Source organism: Oryzias latipes, chromosome 21 (assembly GCF_053564925.1).
Source record: "Oryzias latipes strain Hd-rR chromosome 21, Olatipes_Hd-rR_3.1".
NCBI lineage: Eukaryota > Metazoa > Chordata > Actinopteri > Beloniformes > Adrianichthyidae > Oryzias > Oryzias latipes.
In genome coordinates this window covers 22,305,494-22,329,081 of record NC_136257.1, presented here as the reverse complement: position 1 = coordinate 22,329,081, position 23,588 = coordinate 22,305,494, and the positions used below count along the sequence as shown (strand labels likewise).

The window sequence follows — 23,588 nt, the reverse complement described above, 5'->3', positions numbered from 1 at the left end:
TATCTCTGGACTGTGCTATAGCGGAACATTTTAAATATTCAAATTTGAAGTTAGAGGTTACCTCTATCACATACCATATTTAAGTCTTTTCTTTTCTCGGTGGCTTCAATTGCTTTACAAAGAGGACAAGGCTGTAGGTCAGTTTATCAGGTTCTGACACAGATTGTAACGCTAAGAGCATAACACCAAACTGCTGTATTGAGTTAGTTTTAACATGTGTTCAAAGGTGTCAAATATCTTTCTCTAAAGCTTAAATGATGGGATAATACCTTTGATCATGTTAATTGTGGAATGTTCTTGATTTATTAATGGACGCTGATAGTGATACTCTTTCTTAAGAACTAAATGTAACCCTGAATAACTTGTTTGTTTTTATATTTTAATAAAATATTAGCAATTCAAAGCATTTCTGTATGACTTTTAAAAGAACAATTTCAAAGACGACGCAGTCAGACTGCTAAAATTAGTTTTTCATATGTACATCTTTATTGAAAAGGGAACAAAACAGGATCTTCCATTTGTTTGCAAAGAACTTTGTGAAGCAGAAAAACTTAAGCCTACTGAAAGTGTTTGCAAAAAGTCAAGAATATGTCTCTGGCCTGGATATAAGGTTTGTCCATAACTGGCAAAATGTCCTAGAAAATGATAATTGGCTGTTTTTCTGTTTATCACAGTGGTTGTGTTTGTTGTTCACTAATAGCAAGTTCCCACTTTTCCATATCAAATATTTTGGTTGTGTGTTTCTGTTTGCTGTGAAGCTCTTTTTGTTTTGCAGGGTTGACACATTGTGGGTGAAGCGGCCAAAAAATGTGCAATAGCACCAATTCACTGCACATTTAATAATGTCTAATAATAAATATTGAGTTGTCAGTATGGGATGCTTGAAGCATGATACTAAAACATTTAGTAGCAGGATAGTGGTAGATAACCAAAACAGCTTTTGGTGAAACCGTCTCCCCTGTTTTTCCGTGAAGAAAAAGAAGTAAAGGCCAAACTGAGGAGCTGGGTCTGGTGTAATTGCCTAATTGGTTTCACTGGAGGCTTCAGTCAATCGTTGGATGTCAGAGGTGCTCTGTAGCTATTAGTCACTTAAACATATAGGTCAGCAGGTCTGTCTTTGTAAACTTGGATTCATAGTTTGACACATTTCAACCTCTAAAACTTTGCAGAAAATAGATATAAAATTTTCCCTGAATCTCATTTTCTCACTTAATAAAAAAATGATGTCACCAGATATATTAAATACAACAATAAAGCCAAAGCATTGCTTATATCCTGTTTCTTTTGTCATTTATACTAGTCTTTAAAGCAGGGGTGTCAAACTCATTTCCACCGAGGGCCACATCAGTATAGCGGCTGTCCTCAAAGGGCCGGATATAACTTATACATGTAACTAAATGTAATGAAACATACATGTAACTACTCCTTAATGTTAAACAACTAATTTATTTATTTATTATAATTTTTGAAAGTGACAATTACAGTTGCATGGAAAACATATGTTTGCTTGTTATTCTAGCATAAATCCTTTCAAATTTGATTCTGTCAGGTTAGGTTATATGGACAGTGTTTGAGTCATAATGTTTAGTTGCCCAATTCGATATTTCAAGGCAGATTCCCCCTAGACATGAATAAATACACACCAATTTTTATTTTTTATTTTAAGAAATCAAAAACTTTTATGCCCCTCGGGGCCACATAAAATGACATGGAGGGCCACATTTGGCCCCCAGGCCTTGAGTTTGACATATGTGCTTTAACGTATACTGGGGGGTTGTATTTGCCAAAGCAAAGGTGAGACCAAAGAGAAGGGATGAAACGACTTAAAGAGCAGAAACTGGCTCAGAGGAGAACCAGTTCTCCAGCTGGGCTGCACCGAGGCGTGTAGTTATGTTTGAGAAAAGCTTCTTCCTTTCTTCCTGTACTTTTCTTCCTGCCACATTTATTTTAAATTGTCTTTCTTCTCTTTTCTTGCTACAGATGTAGAGGACTTTGCAGTTCCTTTACATAGAAGTGCCTGTAATCGGTGCACATTGATGAAATGAAAGTGCTGGGATTGTCCTACAAGCCACAGCACCTCCGTTTTGACTGTGCAGTCTACCATTAGTGCTAAGCTCATCTATAAGTGCCTTTCCTCCAGTGCCCCCACCCCTTTTTTCCGTTCCCCAGGTAGCAGGCCACATATTGACCTTTGAAACAGCTCATTTCCAAACGTTAACTAATAATACCGGTCACATGTATTCCCGGAGGTACATGCCCACTTGCGGTGGAAATATTGTTCTCCTTGCTCACCTGGTTTAGCACTTTATGCCTGTCTGATTACTATTTAACAGTTGAGTTCATTTCACAATGTTTAATAAAAAGCGTTTTGTTCCCGGATCAAAAGATTAGCTTCACCGCCGCGTTAGTTGATGGATCAGCGTGTGCTTGGGAGTGCTCGGCCTCAGAGGCTAAAATTTGGAGCCATCGCAGAGAACACCGGCTTTCTATTGTGTGATTGTCAAGCTGGTTGGCTGCTGTGGTGCACAAACCTAGATGCTGGCATCCACAAGGCCATTGAATAATGCCCAAGCATGCACGGACACACAAACACAGATGTTATCTGGAGGGAGAGTCACAGTCAGGTCAACTGGCTGAGCCTGTGGACAGCACTGTATTGTTGCTGGCTCTCATCTCTCTTGGACATTCAACAGTGCAGGCATTCAGTTGTTCCCTGTGACTCAGGACCAACAGCAGCCAGCAGCAACACCTGGCTTCACACCACCACACTGTTGTTCTCTAGAGGCTTGACAATTCAACAGCTAACCATGAGAATGTTGCAAATACAATTAGGTCCTAATAATATATTTAATTTAATTGAAATTATTTTATTCATTTATTTAACAGGGACAGTGTACATTAAAAGCATGGCAGCACAATTAGCACAATTAGCCCAAAGGCTCTTTTTCATCTGTAGTCCCCGGACAGGTGTTAAAATTGTCAACCTAAAAACCTCAAAGCATCAATTAATTACATTAATAGAAAATATACATGTACAATAAACAATTATTTAGAATACATAAAAACATGCACACAGTGAGAAACATAAAAACAAATATAAAAAGACACAAAGGTGACAGATCGGACAGGGAGGGGCAGGCAATAATATACTTCAATGTGGACATGTTTGTTGTGATATGAACCAGTTTTTAGGTGCTTTTTATACAGACTGTATGTGGTGAGGTCTCTAACAACCTAAGGGACACCAGAGTTCCTCACGTTGTTTGTTTATGTTTTTGATCATAAATATAAAGTATAAAAAGAAATTTGACGACAAATCATTACCACTTATTTTAACCCACTCCAATAAAAAATTGTGTTTTTCTTGTTCTTTTAACATGTTCTTGTGGCATTTTACTCATGATAGAGGACTTTTATAAAGAAAATTAAGCTAAAAATTGCATTTCTGAGTATTTCTTTATTCAAATTGTTGTGAATTAGGAGTAGATGAAAAAATGATGTTGGAAAAAGCTTGTAGTTGTGATGTAGAGGCTCCTACTGGCGGGCCACAAGCTCCCTGCTCCGCTCCATTCCGACACATCTACTTGTAGATAAATAGATCCTTGTATCTTGCATCAGTAATGTTATGTTGGGGGTGTGAGAGGCTGTAAGCTAGTAGGAGAGCATGTAAACAGGGCGGCAGTGGCTCAGGCGGTTGAGCGGGTCATCCAAAGATCGAAGGGTCGGCGGTTTGATCCCCACTCCCCCCAGCCAACTGTCGTTGTGTCCTTGGGCAAGACACTTCACCCTCCTTGCCTCCAGTGTGGCTCCACTGGTGTGTGAATGTGCATGAATGTCCCGGTGATGGTCAGAGGGGCCGTAGGCGCGAACTGGCAGCCACGCCTCTGTCAGTCTGCCCCAGGGCAGCTGTGGCTACAGCAGTAGTTACCATCACCAAGTATGAATGAGGAGTGAATGATTAATGGACACAATGTAAGTGACTTGAAAAGCGCAGATAAATCCAATCCATTATTATTATTAAACAGATGGATGATGGGAAGTGGGGACAGGGTTACTCCACACCAACAGTCCTGTCCACAATTAAGACGCTTTGCAGAAAATGTCCTAGAAAACAACATAGGAGTCTTAATTGTGAATAAAAACTACAGAATCATTATTTAAAGACCACTGGAAACGCTTCTAAAATAGATCAAAAGATGATTGGAGTGGGACTTTAAAAACCGTACACATCTTTACCTCCCCAAGCTTCCTTTTTTTTAAATATGAAGTTTTTAAAAAGCCATTCTTAACAGCATGGGTTTAACCTTTCCTCAACCCCTTTTTGAAATAATTTTAAATGGGTTTTTGAGGTTTCTGCAGCATTTAGAAATGAACAACCAGCAGTCTTCTTATTTTCTATGCTCAAATTCTGATTTTAAATGCCTGTTTTTCAGCGGTGAGAGAAATCAAGTTTTAGTCTTTGCACTCTAAGTTTGTCTCACAATAGTCTTTTTATGCAGACACCCAATGACACAAGTTTTTGAATCATCCATGATCCGGCATAGCATTACAAACTCTGTGACCTGGAGTTGTCTGTGTAAAACATCGGGAAAACTTCCAACACACAAAAACTGTTTTTCTAATATAAATAATAGACTACACAGGACATACCACAATTTGATTCTTAATATTAAAACACAAGTGGTTATTTATGCTAAGTTTATGTACTCAACTGTTAAGATTAAATACATGACAATTTTGTACAAATAGAGCCAGATTTGTCTAAATTCTGGTCTTTGTCAAGATGACTGCAGTGCCTCCTGTGTGCATGCGTTTATCAGTGCCTGTGGAGTTCATGTTGGACGAGGCAAACCATCATGTGGCTCATGTGGTGCCAGTGGAACTGGCCTGGCATTGTGATTGTGAAGCAGTTGTGCAGAGTCAGATGCGTACAAAACACCAGAACACCACAGCTGAGCAAATGACTCATCTCCCTGTTCCCCTCCCTGCCTTTTTCTCTTTTTCCCTCTCCATCTGTTCCTCTACTTGAATGTCTCTGTCTTTACAGGGGACATCACACAGAAGGGATACGAGAAGAAAAGAAGCAAGCTGCTGGCACCTTACATCCCACAGATACAAGGTAAGGCTCACAGCTGAGAGAAATTTACCCAAAAGCCAGTTGATTTTGATCCGGTTACATGTTTATCAGATATTTCACTTCTGATTTCAGAAAGCACGCTATAGATTTCACCTGCTTATTAATAAACCAACCTACATTTTAGTTTCCCCAAAACAGAGGCATGTCCTATTTCTGTATCAACAACAAGGAGATTGGTGCATATTCTGACGTCAAACCAAGGAGATGACATTCTGCAATCTGATTTGATGGTGACCCAGAAGCTCTCAAGACACAGACTTGCTCTGAGATGTTAGAAATCTTCACCACAATTTTACTTTTTGGAATAAAAACATACTTATTGGTCACAATAAGCAAATCAATGCAAAAAAAAAATATTGAGATAAAGCTTGTTTTTACAAATTACAAGTCATTGTTGTCAAATCTCTTGCTTTGAAACACACAACAGCAATGCTTTACATGAATTAGGATCTGAATGTCAGCAAGTTCTGCTTTTCTATACCATAATTTGCATTGCCCAGTAGTAAACAGACAATTCTTATGGTTTTTATTTAAATGAAATGATGTCATTGCACCTGTGCTTGTAGATAAGTGTAGAAAAAGTAGCCAAGACTACACCCACAGAACTGGATGTTCCCATTAGATCATACATCCTAATTTGACTAGTTTCGAAAGACCGGTTAACTTATTTAGACGTGGAAGAGGTTAACCTTATAGATATTGTGTGACAGCATCAAGGGCTACACCCTACAGGTTTGCTGTCACTGAATCACCTGGGGCCTCATTTATAAAACTTTGCGTAGGATTTGCGTCAGAAGTGGCGTACGGATGAAACATAGGACGTGCGTACGCACAGAAATATTCGGAGTTATAAAACCGTGCGCACGCACATCCTACGCATCTTTCCCTTAATAAATCACAACCAATTCTAAATGCTGCGCAGCTTTTGCGGCTTCATGACACGCCCATAGTTGCCCATAAATAGTCCGTGAAACGCCCACAAATGAATATTCATTGATTGCGAAACCATGGCAAACACAGAGAGGAAATCAAAATAACGTAACTTCACTCAATGTGAAGTAGAAGTTATCGTTGGCGAGGTGGAAAAGAGGAGAACAATGTTGTTTGGAGGGCACAGTGTGGGCATTACTAATGCCAAAAGGGCACGTGAGTGGCAGACGGCGGCAGACGCCGAAAATGCTGTAGCCTCACAACCTCGGACAGTGGCCGAAATAAAAAAGAAAAGGTCGGACATCAAAGTCAAGGCAAAAAAACGTCTAGCGCTGACCCCCCCCCCACACACACACACACACACACACACACTAACACACACCGGTGTCTGCCACGGGTGTGTGTGTGGGGGGGGGGCACCGGAGCTGACCCCTCTTGATGAGAGACTGGCGGCAATAATTGGGGAATCCCTTTTAAGTGGAGTGGTGACTGAGGCGCAGGGGGACACAGACGCGCCAGATGCACCGGGTGACACACCCCCAAAAGCCTGCAGAGGAAGTCGGAACCGGCTCATAAGCCACTCGTCCTCGTTTGCCAACAAGTCTCCTTGCTGTCTAAAGATGCGTTCACTCCGAATTCTTCCATTTGCCACATCTTCTAAGAGCGCAAGATCAGCCATTGTGCGTCATTACGCATTGTGATGGGGCATTTTATTATCATCCATTTAATTGCATCTGACAAGCTACAGATGTCGGTAATAATCGACGTGGAAATGGGAAATTGTTCAGCGCAAATGTAATTTCTTGTTGCTTTCTGAATGGTCGAGACATGCGTTGTTTTATCAAAAATAAAACAAACTAAAGGCATATGCATGAATACCATAATTCCGTACCTTATGAAGAAATGTTTTACTATGAAACAACTTTCCCCAGTGGACAATTAATGCATCTCTCTCTATCTATCCATCTGTCTGTCTGCACCTATATCTGCTCCGCCAGACGGACACATCGACGGGAATGTCAGTTTTGTAAATTATTTTGTTCTGTTAAATATATTATTTATGAGGATGAATTGCACAACATGCCAATATTGCAGAACATATTTCACTTTTCTTTTTGCAAATATGTGTTCATTTGAATTTCTGTTGTAATTTTCGTTTGATTTTTTTTGTTTGTTTCACTGCTGATCGATCAAACGGGTGTTGGTGTAGGCTGTTAATTGTAAGACTTGCTTTGTGAAGTCTTCATGTTATTTCTGAGAGGCAGTATTGTCATTTTCACTTTCACGTGTTTCTTCCATCTGCCGACGGTGTCGCCGTTTCTCATTTCACCTGTTTTTGTGCGTACGCCTGGGTCAGAGCTTGCGTGAAGGACCGCACATTTTCCCGTCAAGTTTGCTTTTTATAAATCTCAACTATTGCGTAGAGAGTGGCGTACGCCTTCTTTTGTGCGTACGCAACGTTTATAAATGAGGCCCCTGGACATTTTACTTCTTATGCTTTTCAATTCTCAATTTTTGAAAAAATCAGTTGTGTATTGTAGTTGGTTTGGCCTGCTTCCATAGATTTAAGCGTAAAGGAAGAAACAGTCTGGTATTAGCATCAGGGATGCCACAATTCTAGATTGAAAACCGAACCGTATATTATACCATTGAGCCAATACACGGGGAAAGTGAATCATTGCATCCCTACTACATACATGTTTACACTGAAAGTCTCAAACAATTGTACTACATTTATGAAGGATTTTTCATTTATTGTTCTATTACATTATATCAGGCTTGGTGTAAGCCGACTGAAAGGTTTTTGGTCATTGTTATTTACTTATTAGCAAATGAAAAAAAATGTTCTGAAATTTTTGTTTTTTGTATATAGAGAACGAATATAGGATGGCAGGAATGGTCATGTGTGTTTGCCTCTAGGATAGATTGAAATAAATAATACATTTTCTGCCACCACACATTCATAATTAGTGCTGTTATTTCCTTGTTTTTGCAGTTTTTTAACCATTTCCTAAAAAATTCAACATAATTTATTCTCATAAGCTATGGAGGGTTCAAAGATGCCTCCAAGCAACTCTATATTTATGCACTGATGTCCCCATTTCCCCTTTAAACGTACCCACTCTTTCATTGCATCGTTTTCAGAATTTCACTGGTTCTTCTTTTTAGGAGACATTGAAAGGGTCAGAAATAATTGGCATTTAAACATCAGAGGATTATATTCACCTCTCTTCTTTTTTTAATTTGTGTTTTATTTCCATATTTCTACTGTTAAAATGTTTTTCCTTAAATGGTAAAAAAGGCAAACCTGCTTCAAAATAATCTATGGATGAAAGACAGCTGTAATTGTTTAACATAATTTTTTTTGCCATATCATGACATTTTGAAATCATTTTGTTTCCAGAATGAAAAGTAGAAAAGTAGTTTGATGATATTGACAACAGGTAAATCTGCTCTTTCAAGAAGTGACTTTCAGACAAGTATCAGCAGTCACCAAACTGATAATCAACTGTTGGCAAGTGGGGGGTAAACATTCCTCGGGGTGTGCTATGAACCAATAAAGACAGGCTGAATAGGAGAGCTCCTGTGATTGGTTCAGTGTGATGTGTCTGCGACGTCTGCTCTGCCCAGCAACCTGGTCCTGTATCCGGGTTTGTTTTATAGACTTGTCATGTCTGAGAACAGGGGTAAGGCTGCCCATGGGTAGAAAAAAGAGGAGCAGCACAGTAACTGCATGCACCTGAGCTCACAGAACATGACTACTTAAATACCCTTGGGACCCTTTCTTTGAAATCGGGTGTAAATGTTCAAAGCCCACGTTGTCTTGCAGATAAGAATGTTACTCAGCATTGCAGTGTGTGCGCTGCCTCTGCCTGAAAGTTGCTGACTGTGTGGAGTTCACTGATCCTCTATAAGCTGCCACTGAAAAGCCATGCGGTGTGATAGCTGGCTGGCTGAATGAATGTCTGACAGGCAGCTTGGCATGCAAGGCACACAGATAGTTTGTCTTATAATCTGGCTGCTGTGTGAGCCAACCTATTTCTGCAGTTAAGTGAAAAAATGGTGGGAGAAGAGTATTTCAGTCTGTCGTCCTTCCTGCATGCATCAAAAAGAAATCCAAAGCTTTAGAAAAAGAGCTAGTTAATCTTTGTAGTGATTCATTGCTAAATGAAGCAGAGATGATGGCTGTAGTAGGTAAAAGACACAGTGTCTGCTTTATATAACACATGGGTTGGATTTGTTTGAGAATAGGATAAATCCATAAACCTTTGTTTAGGAAATGTTGTCTTTCTGACACTCATAGTTCTTAATCAACTTCTTTTATGATGTTTGTTCAGTTTGTCTTAGTTTCTCTTGGAAAGTCAACCGAAACGTTTGGAGTCATTGGATTAATTAAAGTAAATACTTTCACATGTGCATCCTACTCGGTTCAAACAAACCAGTAAGCCAGTGAAAATGTAATCAGGGCACCCTATGTTTTCATATTTACAATTTTGCAAACTCCCCCCCCCCCCCCCCCCCCAAAAGGAATTTTTGCTTCCGTCCTTATGCATCCACCTTTAGACAAACAGATCCATGTATGTCTTTGTTTTCCTTGTCCGAGTTGGTATCTGACTCAAAATTATACAGCTGGATTGCTCTGATGTTGCTCACCATTTGTGTTGCACTGGAAATGCTAGGTTGAGGTTGTACGTATAAACAGAGGGATGATGGGAAATGGGGCAAGCTTACTTCGCGCCATCCTTCCCACCTACAACTCAGAGTTCAGTTTGTAATGAACTACTGCCGCTCTGCAGAAACTATGTCTGAGAAGACAACACAGGTTATATATAAAAACGTCATAACCATTGGGAACGCTTTTGCAATAGATCAAAGGATGATTGGTGTAGGACTTTAATGGGAGCTTTTGATTAGGAGGCATTTTTGGTTCCCAGCATAAACCCTTTTCTCTTTTTCTGCAGGTGTAGATCCATCAATTGACAACAGGATCCAGGCCTCCTCTCAAGCTGTTCTTCCCAGTTCCAAGCAGAACAGGTCTCGGGCTGCGAACGCTCGGGATGAAAGGTTCAGATCTGGTAATCTCAAGAGTAAACTCTTAGAGTACGTATATTGTTTTTCTTCCCAACATGTGACTAAGCTCTGTGTGATCTTTCACAGACATTCACACTGAGGCTGTTCAAGCAGCCTTGGCAAAGTACAAGGAAAGGAAGATGCCCATGCCTTCCAAGAGGCGCTCTGTACTAGTTCAGTCTTCAGTTGAGGCATGCACCCCTCCAGGTGAGACCTCTATTCCTTCAACTATACCACATTTCTTCTCTGATCACTTCAAAATGACCACAGTTTGTTGTGTTGCTCTGCTCAGTAGTGAAACATCAACATGTGAAGAATGTGCCACTGGATGAGGGGCTGACATTCTTACTACTGTGTTCTATGGCAAACATTCCCACATGGGCCCACTTTGTATACTTGTATTACTGTTTACTTAATTATAATTTTTGGTATTTTACTGCGTTTTTCCATGCCTCCTCTGTTTATATTTTAAAATCGTTTTGCGGATAATCTGCATCAAATTTGATAAAAGTCTCTCAAGCACAATTTTGATTTATTAGTGTTTTTTTGAGGTGGGGGGTCTTAAAGCCTGCAGTCTTGGAAGAGAAGAGGGGATGCAGCAGGGGAGCAAGTAACCGGATTAAGAGCTTAGACACCAGGGTTTGATCAGAGGAAAGAAAGAGGCTCTTCATAGCGGTTTTGAGTCTCTCGAAGGAATCTGCTTTACTGTGCTGGTGAACATGTGGACGTCTCCCATTTGACATAGTTTTCCAAGATTACTTGGGAAAATTTGAGTACCAGTACTAATATCACAAAACACAATAAAAGCTAATAAATAATAAATAAAACAAAACTAATAAAAATATTATTATTTTTTGTTTACAGGGGAATGCTACTTTAAGCTTTACTACAGTTAGTAGTACAGTTTACCAGAGGTAATCATACACCAACTACTGATAATTAAGAAAAACTAAACTCTTAAGGCGTATGGTGGTGGAAGCATGCAGTAGCGCTAAAGGAATGTTGGAGGGACTAATATATTCTATCATAGTTGTTCTGACAAGGCTAGATATGTATTGATATATTTGAAGCAGCTTCTCAAGGGTATCACTCAAAAAATGTAAATTTTGCTCATGGAGGAGTCTTCTGTAGGGACAGTGACCTTTTAATCATTTGCTGTGCCTCAAAGTAAAAGAAGATAAGATATTAGAGTTACCGTCCATAAAACCACCCTCCTAACCACAACTCAAGAACAGGTTGATGGGAGCTCTGAAAGTCCCACTCTAATCATCTTGTGATCTATTTCAAAAGCGTTCCAGTGGTGTTTTAGTTATGTTTATGCTTTTTTTAGTGAAAAACAAAAAAACCTGTGTCATTTTCTAGGACACAGTTAGAAATCCGCCTCCGAGTTTTGTGCGGGACTGTTGCATCCCTCCTCTCTGCCTCCACTGCAGGGAGCTTGTGGCCCAGTCAATTTCCTTTTTTCTATGCCACAAATAAGCTTTTTTTCAAACTGCAGTTATTTGTCTGCTCCTGATTCACAACAATTTGAACAAAGAAATACTCAGAAATGCAATTATTGAGGTTATTTTTCTTTATAAATGGCCTCCATCATCAGAAAAATGCCACAAGAACATGTCTAAAACTCCAAAAACACAATTTTCATTGAAATGGTCTTTTAGAAAGCATACAAAAGCCAGAAAGGGCTACAAACTGAAACCTGAATTTACCAGCCCTATTTTGAGCAAATTTGCTAAAATTCTGATCGCTATAGAACTTGATGATATGTTCTCATCAACACAATTATTTATTTGACCTGCTTTATCCTTTGCTTGGGAGATACCCCCTTTTATCTGCCTAACTGTCATTTCCAGTCTGTTTGACTTCCAGATTGTTCTTTGAACTTCTTCTCTGACCCTCTCTTTCCCTCAGCTCCATATATCTGTGTCAGAGTTGGTTTTACAAAGATGAACTTAGTGAAACATCAGTTAGGAACAACAAACAGAGTTAAACAGGCATGATTACTTCTGTTAATTGTGAAAAACACCAACTTGGCTTGTTTCTAGGTCCAAATCGCCCAAACTTTTTGAAAGTTATACAAGACTGAGAGGGTGTGGGTTGTAGTAGCAGGTTGAATTAGCCTCACCAAGTGGAAAAAGTTATTGGTTTTAATACTTTGTTTTACTTTTTACTGTAGGCTTCTGCTAAATTTGGTAACTTTCTTTAAATTGTCTATTTAGTAAATATTGAATTATGGGGTTCATTTTGTAATACTTCTCCCAATAAAATCATCTTTTGATCTATTTTCAAAGCATTCCCAGTGGTCTTTCAATTATGATTATGCCATTTTTAGAAAAAATCCAAAAACCTGTGTTGTTTTTTAGGACATAGTTTATGCAGGGCGGCAGTAGTTCATCACAAATGCAATGCAGCAATGTGCCATCTTCTCTTCTCCCGCACTTGAGCTGATTTGCATGCTGGACGGGCACATCAGGGTGCTTGTGCAATGCGCCTGTGCTCCTGGGTTGTTGTGACATCACAACAGCTCATCAATTCAAAAACAGCATCTTAGAACAGTTTGATTGACACCAATTTAAAAGGAGAAATACTCACAATTGCAAAAATGATGAGATTTCTTATTAAATTTGTTCTCATTAATAAGAAAGATGCCACACGTTTATGTCAAAAACTCAAAAAACAGGATTTTCATGGGAGAGGAACTTCAAGCACATTATTGCTACCTTTCTCGTCAAAACAGAATTTGAATTTCCAACTTTCCTTTTGAAAAAGGAAATGTCCCACTAACAAAGTGTTTAGGATTGCTTAATTCATCAGTATATTGGGTAATTATAACCCATTCTTACTCATTAGGAGCAATTTAAAGTCACCACCCAACCTTTATCCTGTGACACCTGAGGAAACAGTTATAATAATAGCTCTGCAGCTCCAGCTCTGGAGTTTTTTTTTCCTAAAGAATCTGCACAGATTCTGCAGAAGTTGTTAGCAGGGAAGGAGAGCAGTCAGATCAATCACGAAGAACCCGTCTGGGAAGATGCTCAGTCATCCAGGTCATGTTATCACAGGATTCTGTTCTTTAGGGTATCTGGATTTTTTAAAGAGCTTTTGCTGCTCATCGCAGTTCTGAAGAATGGCCTGGTTCATTCCTGCCTGACAGCAGAAATCTCTGAGCTCTGCAAATCTGAACTTGTGGAGCTAATTGAGAGCAGTGCAGGTGTTTTTCTGAGTTTCTCTGGAGCCATAGGAATCTTCAGTACAGACATAAAGACTTCTTCAAAAAAAAAAATTTGGGGTTTACTTTCATTCCTTTGCATAATACAAGAATCAGCTTCACATGAACTGAAAGACTACATAACTGGTTTCAACTTTTTACTCTGTTCAATTAAGACAGGAAGAGAAGACATGCACACACGCTGACAGCTGCTTCCATCAAGACATGAGCCTCGATCTTTGTATCTCGTGCAGATATTCACATGCATCTTTTGTCAACAATTCTTTGTATTTATTCAGATTTTGTTTGCAAACATAGCGTGTTTTGTAAGATTATATTTATGAATGTTTTTGAAAATAGATATTGAGTTTAAAAAAACTTAATATGACTTCAAATTGCTACTCTTTTCCTTCTACACCAAAAGTACCAGATTAAATGGCAAATATAAAAACATAAAAATCCAAGACTAAAACACAATTCTGAGCTAGTATCCATCTGCTTCATTGTTTTTCACTCCTAAAGAAAAGTATTTGGTTTAACTTTTTTATGGATTACCTTTTGTCTTTGTATCATTGTCTACGATTTGACTTTTGTTCCGACATTTTCCGTCAAACGCAGACACCTCCTCGGCTTCCGAAGATGAAGGCTCACTACGTTGGCAGGGACGCCTGGCCAGTTCCACACCCTACCAGGGTCACAGTCACCCAGCCGTAGAGCACTGGTTTAACCGAGTCATCCAGGGTTCATCCACCTCATCCTCTGCCTCATCCACCTCATCCCACACGGGAGGGAGATCTGCCACCAACAGCAGTGCCCACCAAGCCCTCAATGCCAACGCTGCAGCAACTGCTCTGGCTGACCTGATGGCGCACACCCAGCTAGGTCAGTGACACACCACGTCCCACATGGCATCACATATGGTTTAGTCAAGATGTTCAATAATTGGGCACTACATATGTATGTTCCCCCTCTTTTACTTTGTAGCTTTCCAGTATTTGTTGAACTCAGTGGACATTTGTTAGGCAAACGTGTTGTCTTAGCAGAGGCTGAACTTTTCTTAGAATGTTAAAAAAGTTTTCCACAGTTACATATTTGACCACTTTCATACCTTCTCCTGATATACAGAAGCATGTTTTTTTGCTAAACAAAGTAAGCAAGAGACAGTTTTAAAATCACACATTTCTAATTAGTCACTGCCATCCGCTGTCTTATCATTTAACTGTAGAAATGAGTTTAGAGCCTCAGAACAGGCAAAAGTGCTTGGTCTCTGTTGCTGTTTGAGAGTCAGAGGCTAGCTAACAAGATGGAAAAATGCGTCTCAGTGTGAATTTGTGTGTTCTATGCTTGTTTTTGTTTGTGTGGTGAGACTTTGTACACTTTTTGTTGCTCAAAAATGAGCTTGGGTTGTGTCATAACAGCAATTGTACTCTACTGTTTCTATACCTACATGGGTCTCCACCTCTATCCAGGCATTACCAAATTCACGAACAGCATTGTAATATGAAATAATGTTTAAAGTCCCACTACAATCATTTTTTGATCTTATAAAAAAGTGTTTCCTAGTGATCTTTTAACTATGATTATGCAGTTTTTTTTAGGCAAAATGAGAAACCTGTGTCCTTTTCTTGGATATAGTTTCTGCAGAGCGGAAGTAATTCACCTCTGTAGGCGCAGAGTAAATGTTCCGTGACTTCCCATCCTCCCTCTGTGTACACTCTCTCTAGCTAACTTACAGCCCCTCACACCCCAACCAAACATCAGCAGTGCAACAAACATTGCAAGCAAAATCAGAGCTATCCAGCCGTACAATTGGCAGCTCAGATGAAGAAAACAAAGATTTACATGGATCTATTTGTCTACAAGTGGATGCATCAGAATAGAGCAGAGCAGGGAGCTTGTGGCCCATTGACTGTAGCACCTACATCACAGTGAGCAGCTTTTTTCAACAGCATTTTTTTCGTCTGCTCCTGATTCACAACAATTTGAATAAAAAAAAACGCAGAAACACAATTTTAAACTTAATTTTCTTGATACACGTCCTCCTACATGAGAAAAAGGTTCCAAGTACACGTTGACACAAAAAACACAATTTTCACTGGAGTGGATGTTTAATGATCAGTTTAAGTCACTTAAATTCCTTTGCTATATGCTTATTACCAGAAAACTCTCAACCTTGACACCAGTGACAAGATGGAAAGTAAATTGCTGATGTTGCTAACTGTGTTTTCCTTCTAGCAGCTGTACAGAAAGTAAAATGCAATATGAAATCCTGTGACTTTCTTTGTATTCGCTGGTTGTCAGTTGACATCAGAGGGATCCTGTAAAATGAAACCATTTTAACTATTGAAGGCTTTGACAAGGAAAGAGGGACTTTATATACATATATATAAAATCTCTTCGTCAAGAGTCAGTCATGCTTGTCCATTTTTCATTTACAATGCCATTTTAAATATATTTTAGATAAAATGTTCTTTCATTCACATTGCATTATTCCACCATGACAAAATGAATGGCTTGCTGAACAGTTCATTCAGTCAAAAGGAGTTGTTTCATATTGTGTTTTTATGCTATTTCAGATATCAGGTTTTTCAGAGCAAAACATTTTATTTTTTATATAATTTTACTTTTAAAAGAACCTTATTATTTTAGTTATAGCTTGAGTGGGGCTGTGGTGTTCTAGTCTGTACAGTTCAGGTTTTAAGCAAGATTCTTTTGAGTAAAATAAAAAAATACGATAATTGTTTTTTGTGTTGTAGAGTAAACTGTCCAAACAAATTGGATGAGTTTAAAGAGTAACTGATCTAAAAAACGTTTTATAAATGTAGAACTTTAGGTTTTTTCTGTCCTAAATGGGGCCTAATTACCTAAAAAAATAGGTGCAACAATCATATACGTAGTCCATAGTTGGTCATCCTTCTTTAAAATGATTAATTCATGCTTGTTGTAAAATGCAACCCCTTAAAACGTTGTTTTTACTTTTTATAAATGGTGCAGACAGTCTCTGAATCGAATCCCAAAGCCTTTGGGGCTGACCTTTTGCTGTCCCGTGGTTTAGGTTTTCTCATAACGTCGACAGCAGAAAGTAGCCCTGACCTTTTAACCCCACAAACCCACTCATCACAGATAACCACTTGGCGCCTCCAGACGTGACGGGCCTGTCGGAGTGCTCCTCACATCATGTGGAGCGGCCCCAGGTGGCCTCGATGCGAGGCGTTTCCCGCAGCCACAACCACCAGCCCAACGTCATGGAGACTGCAGATGGTGAGTTACTCCTTCCACACACAAAACCTGCGCCCCCTTCAATTTGCAGTATCCCCCTGCTGTCTGTCCGTCTGTCTGTCTGCTCCTCAGACAGTTTGCCTGTCTGACCGACAAAAGCCACTGACTGACCCTTTCTTGTTGCCATGGTAACAGTGCACCTCTCCAGCCTCCTGAAAATTCTCCTATATTTATTTAAAGTGATGTTCTTAGCTAAGACATACAGAAAGATAAGCATTCTTAATGATAATTTATATTTCTTGAACCATGACTAACCAAGCTTTTATGTCAAATATCCTTAATAAGCTGTTTCCAAAAACTAAACACTGCTCTAATATCCAGACCAACTTTATGCATGATATTAAAAATATAAAAGTAACTAAGAGGTTTTCCATAATTTACTACATAAAATATTCATAAAATAATAAAATTCTTTCCCCCCAAACTGCAAAATGTTCATGTAAATTGACATTTTTTGTCTGTGTACAGATCACAGCTACCAGATGGATAGTTGGAGTCTAGTCTTTTTATTTTCTGCGTACTATTTAGAAGTATAATTCATGCATTCATTAGCAGGTTTCGAATTTCTAGGGTTATACAAACCATTTGTTTTCTTTTAATTGGCTTAATGGCTTATTATTATAAGCATTAAAATTTTTCTTATCCAAGTCATTAAGTATTAAAAAAGAATATTACAACAATTAACAGGAATGTCAGAAATCAGCCTGGGAAATGAACAGCAGTGATATGAGATTGTCAGAACTATTTTAAACACACCTAATAACATATTCATCCTCATACTCAAATGCTTTTGTGTATCTTTTAACCAATACAAAATAATTGATCTTCTAACTATATAGCAGTGTTTTGCATTGTATGAATTAACTACTAAGCCTTAAAAGTGTGTGTATTTACTTATCTTGTGTTTGCCTCCACTATCATTTGGGGAAAATGTGAATGTCTTTGACTTTAACATGTTAACAGACATGATAAAATAATTCTACACCTTCTGTGTTCCAATATCAATGTCCCCACCTGAATCTGTTTTGAAGAATTAATTATGAGGACTGAGCATGTCAAGGACAGGTGTGACTCTATGGCCTGGTGAATAATTAACCTGTTTTCATTCAGAATTCTTATCTCAAAGTGAGAAAACTTGGACCCGTCAGTTTGTTGTTCTCAGTGCACGCTGACACCAGTCAAACAGCCTGTAGCCACGCAGAGGCGGTGGCCGTCTACTACTGTTGCCGTTCAATATTCTCCCATAGATGAAAGGAGAAAACTCAAAACGGAGTAATTTCAGTTCCATCTGGTCCCTCAGTATGTGTTGCTCCCTTTAATGCGTTCTTAAGGTTAATCCTGCTGTGCCTTATATGCCAATTATTATTTCTGCTATTAAGCAAAGAATAAATAAACTGTTTATCCTAATTTGCTTCTTTTTCTGAGAGCTTACCTATGTTCTTTGAAGTGAAGTTTTTTTGCAAGCTTAATCTAACAAAACATCATACAAAACTAAACTTTACAAATGCAGTTGTAACTGTTTTGATTTAATCACATTTTATCCAATAAGAAATGATCTGTATTCAGCTGTAAGAGGAAACAAAATGTGATTGATATGCATTTATTTTTTACAAATATTTAGCAAACAAGCTCAAAAACAGAATTACCATACTAATGAAAAGAACGCATTTTGCTCAGTTTTTAAAATAATGTTAATGGTGTATCCTGTTTTTGCATCGTCTGCATTTCCTTCAAAAATAAAACTTCTGTGTGATAAATGTTACTTTTGTACTACTGAAGAACATTTTACTATGAGTACATGGTATCACCCTTTTATCACGATTAACCAGAGATCTGCATGTACCACTGGAAGCTGTAGAACTATTGAACATGATGAAATTCCAGCTGTGACTAAGTTCATGTTGGCTGTGAAATCAATAATTAGGGCTCATTAAAGTGGCAGGGTTCAGCGCCTGTGCGCAAGCGGCTGCCTGATTTGTGCCACTGGCCTGCACACATCTGCTCTCAGAGCTGTTTCTGTGGAAGGGGGCAGCCTCTGCCTCAGCCAGCCCTGGTAAAGCCAGACAGACTGGGCATGCTGTGCGCACATTTGACTTGCAGCTTCTGTGGCTGTCTGGAATGTCAAACACAGACCCTAACATTTCGAAACCAAAGTTTCACATTTGATAGTAATGGGTTTTGTTCTGTGGTTTCATTTGAAATATGCCTAGAGTGCACATGGACAACTCTCAATCTCATTTGACATATTGATTTTTCTTATTCCAATTTTCATCATTTGTTGTTTTTGTTCTGTTGTTGTCATTACAAGGTTATGCCTCTAAGTTTATCATGTACATCTCATCCTTTTTTAAGCGCAAAGTCAGATCAATTGCATAAAAATAGCTGCTTATAATTCTTTGCTCTACTGTGTTGTGTTGTTCACAGAGCATATCTTTGTTGCCTGGTAACAGGCTGGGCTGTCCTTCATTCCTTATCATAGAAATGAGGTGTTTGAGTGACTTCTAAATGTGACCTTCAGGTGACTGTGGAAAACTTTGTGACCAACTGGTTTGCTTTTGTGCTGCAGTGAAGGAAAGCTTACTATCCTGTGTGTTTAACCTGAACACCATTCTGACCTTTTTTCTGTTTTGTCCTCCTTTTTTATTGTCAAACTTCTTCTCCTCACAATTATCTTTGAATATGTCCATGCATGTCCCCCTGTCTGAACCTCTCTGGTGTTGCTTCCCGTCTGTCGCTCCTGACATCCTCGCCTGATCTCATTTATTGTAACCTTCTTATGTTCAACTCAAAATTCCCTTTAAAGGAGTACCGGTCAGCAGTCGTGTCTCCAGCAAAATCCAGCAGCTGCTCAACACACTGAAAAGGCCAAAGCGACCACCACTGCGAGAGTTCTTCGTTGATGACTTTGAGGAGCTTTTAGATGGTAAGCTGACCCGACTTTATTGCTATGAATCAACAAATCATCAAAAGTCCACTTCTTCAGCTTATTGATTTAACTTCGGTTTCATTTAGTGTCTGATTTATAGCATTACTTTATGGTGGCCCTGAGGTGCAAATCACACCAACAAATTACTCAAAAATGTATTAAAGATCACAGCGACAATTAAAAAAGCAACAAATAATTTAAAAAAAAAGTTTCATTTTAGAAATCAAAATATAATTCCAAAAAAATGATGAAGTAATTTCACACATCAAAAGGAAATGCTCAAAAATGAACACAATAGGAAACTGGAAAAGGTAGCATTGACAAAAAAATAAGAAGTGGACTGAAAGAGGAGGTAACCAGCTGGTTTCAAAAAAAGCCAAAATCCCATAGACTTCTTTTGACAAATAAACATCCATTACTCAGTTATTATGTTTGTCAAAATAACAATTCTTGCTCCACTACTTTTTATTAAAATGTTCTTGCTAATCCTAATTTTTTTCATGATATTTTTGATGTAGTGAAACTTATTCAAGTTATAAACTGACCAGTCAGAAGCCTCAAGAATAGTAGGTGGCCTCACATCAAATGCTCGAAGCTCGAGCCCGCTTTCAGTGGAAGGGGTGTAGTATTCTAACATGTTCACTCCTCATTGGAGAGAGCGGTTGTCATAGAAATGTAGATGGACCAATCATGGCTTACTGAATGTCCAATAAAAGTTTTATGATTGGAACGGTGCACATCCAATATCACTTCATGTTAAAAAACTTTTAGTCTAAATGTTTTGTTTTCTTTATTATAGTAACCGGAAAAGGTACATCCCACTCTCCGTTTCTCTCTTCTTTTTCTGTCCAGTCCTACAAGAAATTTGTACAAACATAAATATTATAAATAACTTTTAGCCTCGAGTACAAAAGGGGTTTATAAAAATATACTCCCTGCGTGTATGAAGATTCATAAACCCCCTATTTTAACAGTAAAATTTGTCCAACACAAGAGACCTTTAGCTCTTATGTTTACTCAGCTGCTGGACAGGACAAGTAAAAAAAAAAAAACTATTTTATTTTAAATTATTTGAATTAATTTTGTCGTCCGAAATGTATCATTTTTTTTCATTTCTTTTTTTTGGAATTAAGTTTTGGTTTCTGGATTTTTTTCAATTTTATTCGTTTTTGCTCTTAGTGATTTGTTGCTGTGATTTGCGCTTTAGGGCCACCGTATTAGTTCAATAACCTTACCGTCTAAAAAAAACAACCATTTCCTTCTCTGTTGTTAGTTCAGCAGCCAGATCCCAACCAGCCTCGGCCAGAAGGCCAGCAGATGAGTCCTTTGGAAGGAGAGCCTCTTAGGGGGATCACCAACTGGCCTGTATCGTTGCCAGTAGCCTTACGAAGATGGGGCACCACCCATCCAAAGAGCCCCTGTCTCACAGCACTGGACAATGCTGGCAAGCCCATCTACACTCTCACCTATGGTAGGTGTGACTCTGTTCACTATTGTCCCACAATCGTGAAACGCTTCTAATGAATATTTGTGTCCCTGTCTTCTTTTGGGCGAAGGCTGGATTTCTTTATTTTACAAAGCTCAGTCTGTCTGTTTATTTGTTTGATGAGAACATGTTTTAGCTAAAGCCTATTAAAAAGAAAACTAAAATGTTTGTGTTACAATCTGTAGGTAAACTATGGACCCGCTGTCAGAAACTGGCCTACACTCTTCTCAACAAGCTGAGCAGCAGAAATGAGCCTTTACTCATGCCGGGAGACAGAGTAAGTCATGAGTTACTGTATATCACATGCTGGGGGGATTCAGCTTTTTTTTTTCTTTCTTGTTATATCATGAGATTTTCTCTGAATAGCGAAATGACAGCTAAAAACGCTGATTATTTAAATATTAACATTAACATTTCAATATTTCTTAGGTCAGCGTCTTAATGTGTAAATCTAAATCTTGGAATCTCTAAAGATTCTAAATCAAATAAAGATGTTTAAAAAAAAAAAAAAACTTTAATCTTTTCTCAACTTAAAATAAAAAAACAGGAGTGCCAGGTCTATTCGGCTTTCCTTGCCAAACATTAAAGTGAAACTGTATATTTTTGGGCTGATTGCAGAATGCTGCTGGCAAAAGCACAACATTTGTTTAAATATAGATTTGAGGTATTACCGACTCAGCCAAAGCAATAATCTTCACTTCTTGAGAATGTCCCAGTTTTAAATGTGGTATTTCAACCTTGCGTTGCTCTTTTCTCAGGTACAGTAATGACATCTTAAGACTTGTTTAGTGGAGAAGAACATCAAATCTTTTCTGGTCTGAATCTGTGTTATCTCAGTCCCTCTAATTCCATCTAAAGTTTTAAAGTTAAAAATGTTTGCACTCTAGATAAAATAAATATTATTTAACAGTAAAGATATTTAGAAATAGGACACTAACTGTTATTATTTTTCCCTCAGGTTGCACTTGTTTTCCCCAACAATGACCCGGTGATGTTCATGGTGGCTTTCTACGGCTGTCTCCTCGCAGAACTGGTCCCTGTGCCTATTGAAGTACCACTGACCAGAAAGGTGAAGACAATTCAGCTTTATCAATGTTTTTAGCAAACTAATCGAGCCATATTTAACAGCATGTTGTGTCAGAAACACTTCAGTCAAATGGCATGTTTGTCCAAATCAAAACAGATCAGATCTATACTGACCCCTGCTGGTATTTCTTGTATCTTCATGTGAGAGCTCCTAAAAGCAGCTCGAATGTTTCTTTTGTAAAATGCATTTTTTATATTCAATGCTTAAATGTTACTAAAGAATATCCAGGTGGATTTATCTTTGAAACCCCCAACTCAAGCACCAAAATATTCATTGCAGCCACAGAGCTTTGTAGTTTCTATGAGAGAAGAGCAGATCAAGCTCATTCACAGATCTCCTGCAGGCTAAATGTTAATTTGTATTCCTGATTGCCCTTTATGAAGATGCTGTTGGCACAAACTATGCTGTAATTAAAGATGATGAGTCATTCTACCCAGTTTTAAACTATTGCTCTACTTATGAGCCGGAAAATAACTGATTCATTCTGACAGTTATAGCTCTGTTTGTTGTCTCTTTGTTTTTCCTCTGCCGTTCTTTGTCAGTATTCTTCTGCTCACTCTGTCTCTCCACTGATCTCCTCGCACCTTTCTGTATGTTTCCCTTTAGCTTGTGTCTGATATTTTCATTAACTCAACTAGAATCCAAATTAAATTGAATTTGCACAGTCAGTCAAACAAAATCAAGTTAGCATCTGATCTGGGGTATCATTCCTACCTCCAGTTGATAATAATAAGTCCAATAAACTCTTTATATCAAATCAGTTGATAATCAATAAATCCATTGAATTATTTGTCGTGTGTGACACTTTTGAACAATTCCGCTGAGCCTGACATAAGACTGAGCGGCACTTCTTTTGCGTTGCTGTCAGTAGATAAATACTGATACATACACCTAGTGATTTATGCTTTTTTTCCTAAATCACATATAAGTTGCACTCTTGACCAAACTATGCAAAGAAACGCGACCTATACTCCCAAAAATACGGTACATTTCTGAATTTTAAACAGTGATTGTATGTTATTCCATCAAAGAAATCCCTACATTTCCAAATTCTGTAAATATATCTGAACTTGCTGATATGATTTGTTTGTGGAAAAGTAACTCTTCCATTGTCATAAATCTCGCAGGATGCCGGAAGTCAACAGATTGGTTTTCTGCTGGGTAGCTGTGGAGTCACATTAGCACTGACTACTGATGCTTGTCAGAAAGGTCTGCCCAAAGCACAAACAGGGGAGGTTGCAACATTCAAAGGTAAAGCCTGATGGGTTTCCTTTTTTGGTTTCAGCGTAGCTTTACTGTGCTTACAAACCCTGTGTGTGTGACTCTGCAGGATGGCCACGATTGTTGTGGTTTGTGGCGGATGGAAAACATGTCGCGAAGCCTCCAAAAGACTGGCAGCCTGCAATTCGAGAAGCCAGCAATGACATTGCTTATATTGAAGTACGTTGTCTTTATTAAAGAAAT

At 38.5% G+C, this 23,588-nt stretch overlaps 1 protein-coding gene across 3 annotated transcripts in view; it reads left to right on the top strand.

Annotated features, from left to right (window-relative positions):
- Nucleotides 1–23,588, top strand: part of LOC101169822 (DIP2 acetate--CoA ligase A) — an 82,064-nt gene that overhangs the window by 42,058 nt on the left and 16,418 nt on the right. For 2 of the 3 annotated variants that reach the window (XM_023951215.2, XM_023951214.2), the window contains exons 2-12: nt 5,048–5,119; nt 10,030–10,143; nt 10,226–10,345; nt 13,965–14,228; nt 16,470–16,607; nt 19,429–19,548; nt 20,825–21,022; nt 21,223–21,314; nt 21,996–22,106; nt 23,252–23,375; nt 23,455–23,564. In XM_023951215.2, the coding sequence (XP_023806983.1) occupies nt 5,048–5,119; nt 10,030–10,143; nt 10,226–10,345; nt 13,965–14,228; nt 16,470–16,607; nt 19,429–19,548; nt 20,825–21,022; nt 21,223–21,314; nt 21,996–22,106; nt 23,252–23,375; nt 23,455–23,564 (1,463 nt within the window). The remainder of the gene's footprint in view (nt 1–5,047; nt 5,120–10,029; nt 10,144–10,225; nt 10,346–13,964; nt 14,229–16,469; nt 16,608–19,428; nt 19,549–20,824; nt 21,023–21,222; nt 21,315–21,995; nt 22,107–23,251; nt 23,376–23,454; nt 23,565–23,588) is intronic. The other variant, XM_078939948.1, reaches the window with a different exon arrangement.